Genomic DNA, 3,590 nt, shown 5'->3' on the forward strand with positions numbered 1-3,590 from the left:
AAACCCTCAGCGGGAGGCAGTGAGCAGCAGTAAAGATCCCACGGCTGGGGTGCATGTCGTGACCCTCCCACCCGTTGGATCCTCAATGATACTCACCAGTCACCACTGAGGATTTGAGTCCGTGTCAGATCCAAAATCTATTATGAGAAAGCATACCAAACACAACCTTAATTTTAACCCATTACAATAAGGAAAAATGATGATTGAGCAAAATGAACCTCTGGAAGTAAAACTGTAAACTTTTGGGTGTTACATCTCTCTCCTCTGGGCTCCCCACCACTCCTCACTAAGTGGCGCAGGGGAAATAACAAAAAGCAAAGCAGATGGTGTCAACACTTAAACTAAAACCATCGCTGTACCAGAGAAAGACCACAGACAATAATTACAACGTAAACACTGCAATCCAAAAAGGCAGCACTAATCACCTTCTGCAAGACAAACCCCATCTCTAATGCCCTTCCTAGTCCCTCTGCCCAACCGAACCCATCTTCAGAAATTGTTTGTCTTGCTTCTTCATGAGCTTTGTCAGAATGTCTCTTCTTCTCAAGTAGCAGCAGTGCAAGCACAAGAGAAACATCGGTCAACAATACTAGATAAACTGGTCTAGTTGCTATGATACTCCTTACTAAGCTGCTGCTAAGTAGAGGAATCCTGAGATGAGATAGAACAACAAGAAGGGCTATGCCAATAGAACAAAGAAGACGGGTTCTCTCAGAAGCAGAGATGGAGGAACTAATTTGTTTGGCAGTGAAAATTTTGGAGTAACGCCGCCTGGGTTTAGCACGTGGTTCAGGATCAACCATTGAAGTGGACAAGTTTTGAGCTGCAGATGACAGGGTTATAGATGCTGGAGTCTTGCTGCTGGTGTCCGGAGGAACATCTCTTAGGTAGTCAACGCTTGTCTCACATTTCTGAAGCCAAGGCTCCATTCTGCTTTCGGAGCCAATGGCAGCATTGCTAGCAGATTCATTGCTGGTCTCATATTTTGCTGAGGCAGTGCCAGGGGCATCTTCCTCACCATGAGAAGGGACTGTAATACAAAAGTACCAATGAACAACAATGTGGAATATATGATAGGTATTGAAGACATAATATTTAATGCATTAACAAACAACCATAACCAACAACCATAACCATAGACATCTTGTAATATGTTGAGGTGCAATGACAAGGTGACGACTTATGTTCCCTGATTTGAAGATTAGCTAGTAATAGGATCTCGGCACACATCATTTTAGTTAGTAATGCAATTACTTACATTACATACAAGCCCATCATGTAGACCACTCAAACAGAAGTTAATTAGAACACAAACACAAGTGGTGAATGCCTGAAATCATAAAATTCCAATTCTTTCTTTACTGGATCTACCAATTGTAATTTGGAAAAAGTAGCCTACCATGCAAAACTGCAATGTTAATGCCAGGAAGCCATATTTCCTAGCACTTTCATAAAAAATAAGGATTTAAATCAATATACAGATGATGCAATCTCTTCCTCCAATATAGAATGGGATCAATATCTATTCATCCATCTGGATACTCAAGCAGGCTACCAAGCAAGAAATTCAGGTAGTGTTTAAATAACAACAAAACAAGCCAACAAACTCAAACAAGCAAATGTAAGCTTTCAAGCCGGAGTGTGCTAGCATGCAACAGTGCTCTACATTCAGCTTTACTCTGCCCAAGTGCTACTTTTAAGGGCAAGTAAGTCGCCTACTGAATCTTAGGGGGGCCTGCCTTTAATAAGGGTGGCTTGAGCACCTAGCGGCTTGCTTTTTTGGCCATATCTTGGCACTCAAGCAAACAGAGGGTGGTCATAGATCAGCTAGCTCATCTATTACTCAGTTAATGCTATCTTCTTGCTGTCTTTAGCACTTCTCCTGTCTCAATCGATCGTGTCCTGACTCAATTCATTCTCTTCACTACCTTAGTCAAAAGCAGCACCAGAAGTCGATGTCTTTTGATTGTTTTCTAATTTGCATGTATAAAATTTAATGACCCAATAATTTACTAAGGAGCTCTTGTTCTCAATCCTCAAGTTCACGCTCTGTGAGTTAAGGTACTTACAATCATTTAAATCAAGTACCCTAAAGAAGCACATACAGTCCATGAGTTAGGAGTACATTTGAAAGCCAAAAATACTCTTTAAGTTAAAGGGACATCTAAAAGCCTACAGTACATGCTGGGTCGAGGTGCTTCCCTTGGTTCCTTACCTAATTTTCAGCTTAATGAAACTTAAAATTCATATATGCATACATGATGTGTAAGCAAAGATAAACTCAAGGACAATCTCAAGTTCAGTGCTTTCATGCTGTTGCTCCATTATCATTTCTTGCTCCCTCATTGTGCCTAGCAACATACTGTTGCCAAAAGCGTGAATGCTTTTTGGTTTACAAATTTATATTTCCACCATCATTGTAATGAAAGGCTCCACTCTACTTATCCAAGAAAAAAAAGTGGGGGCTTCACTCTAGAATTTAATTTCAATCAATTTTTTCTTGTATTCCTCTCCACTCTTCTTTAAATTCAACCATCCTCGCTGCAATCCTATTTTCTGTTATTCATAAATAGTTCCACATTTCTCTCTCTACTTATTTCAGAACCCTACTCTTGAGTATCCTATAAGTTATTTCAGAACCCTACTCTGAGTAACAGAATCTGGAATTGCCAATGTTCTATTTTGTTCTTGCCCATGTATCATGTGGTGTCTGGTTACGATAGTCTCTTTTCAAAGGTAAAGAACTATGATATATCTAAATTCATGTTGGCTTTGGCCCTGCCTAAGTTAAGTCCTTGCACTGAAATGTGAACTCCTGAATCTGACTTCCCATATGTTAATTGATGGTGTTGATTTTCTACTCTCATATCTGTGTAAATCAAACAGTTGTTCCCTTCTTAATTTATTCTCTATGATTGCTGCTGTTAATGCTTCTTAGATGGGATTAATCATAAACCCTTCTTGATTTGGCTTCCTGTTCCAGGGCACAAATACTTTGTTCATCAAGATTGAATTGGTATTTTCCCGAGTAATTCAGGTTAAAGTATAGATATTCTTTGTTGTTTTTCTCTTCTAATGTATTTTCTGTAGGCTGGATAAGGTTGGGCTTTCTTTTAGCAAGCTAACTTAGCTAGTCAATACAATCGACTAATGGTTATGTATCGGAGAAATTTTTGAGGCAACTGCGAAAGCCTTATATCTTGGATTGATGCAGGAAAAATTGGAAGGCTGGAGCATTGGAGAAATTTGGAGTAATACTAAAGAAATAACAAAGCTCATTTTTGAAAGCAGTACCACACTTTGGCTTTCGAGCATATCTTCTTCGTTTTTTAATATATATACAATAACGTGGGTACTCCATCGACTAGTAAAAAAAGCTCAAATAAAAAAATGGATGTGAATTGGCTGATACGCCAATGATGAGATTCCGATACTTGGAACCCTGGTCTGGCTTTTTTTGCCTAGGCACTCTGGTTTGTTCATTCTGTGTTTGCACGTGCTATGTCATCTGCCACATCAAATATTCTCAATCCTTTGCCATTGCTTACTTCATGGCCTGATTCTTTTCTTCTTCTTCTTTTTTTTTTTTT

The 3,590-nt window shown here is 39.2% G+C and overlaps 1 protein-coding gene across 1 annotated transcript in view; it reads right to left on the reverse strand.

Moving 5' to 3' along the window:
• Positions 1-203: 203 nt before the first annotated feature.
• LOC122062560 overlaps positions 204-3,590 on the reverse strand; it is a 4,626-nt gene continuing 1,239 nt past the window's right edge. The window contains exon 2 of the mRNA XM_042626188.1: positions 204-1,030. Within this exon, the coding sequence (XP_042482122.1) occupies positions 342-1,030 (689 nt within the window). The 3' untranslated portion in view covers positions 204-341. The remainder of the gene's footprint in view (positions 1,031-3,590) is intronic.

The sequence above is a fragment of the Macadamia integrifolia genome, unplaced genomic scaffold (genome assembly GCF_013358625.1).
Source record: "Macadamia integrifolia cultivar HAES 741 unplaced genomic scaffold, SCU_Mint_v3 scaffold1073, whole genome shotgun sequence".
Lineage (NCBI taxonomy): Eukaryota > Viridiplantae > Streptophyta > Magnoliopsida > Proteales > Proteaceae > Macadamia > Macadamia integrifolia.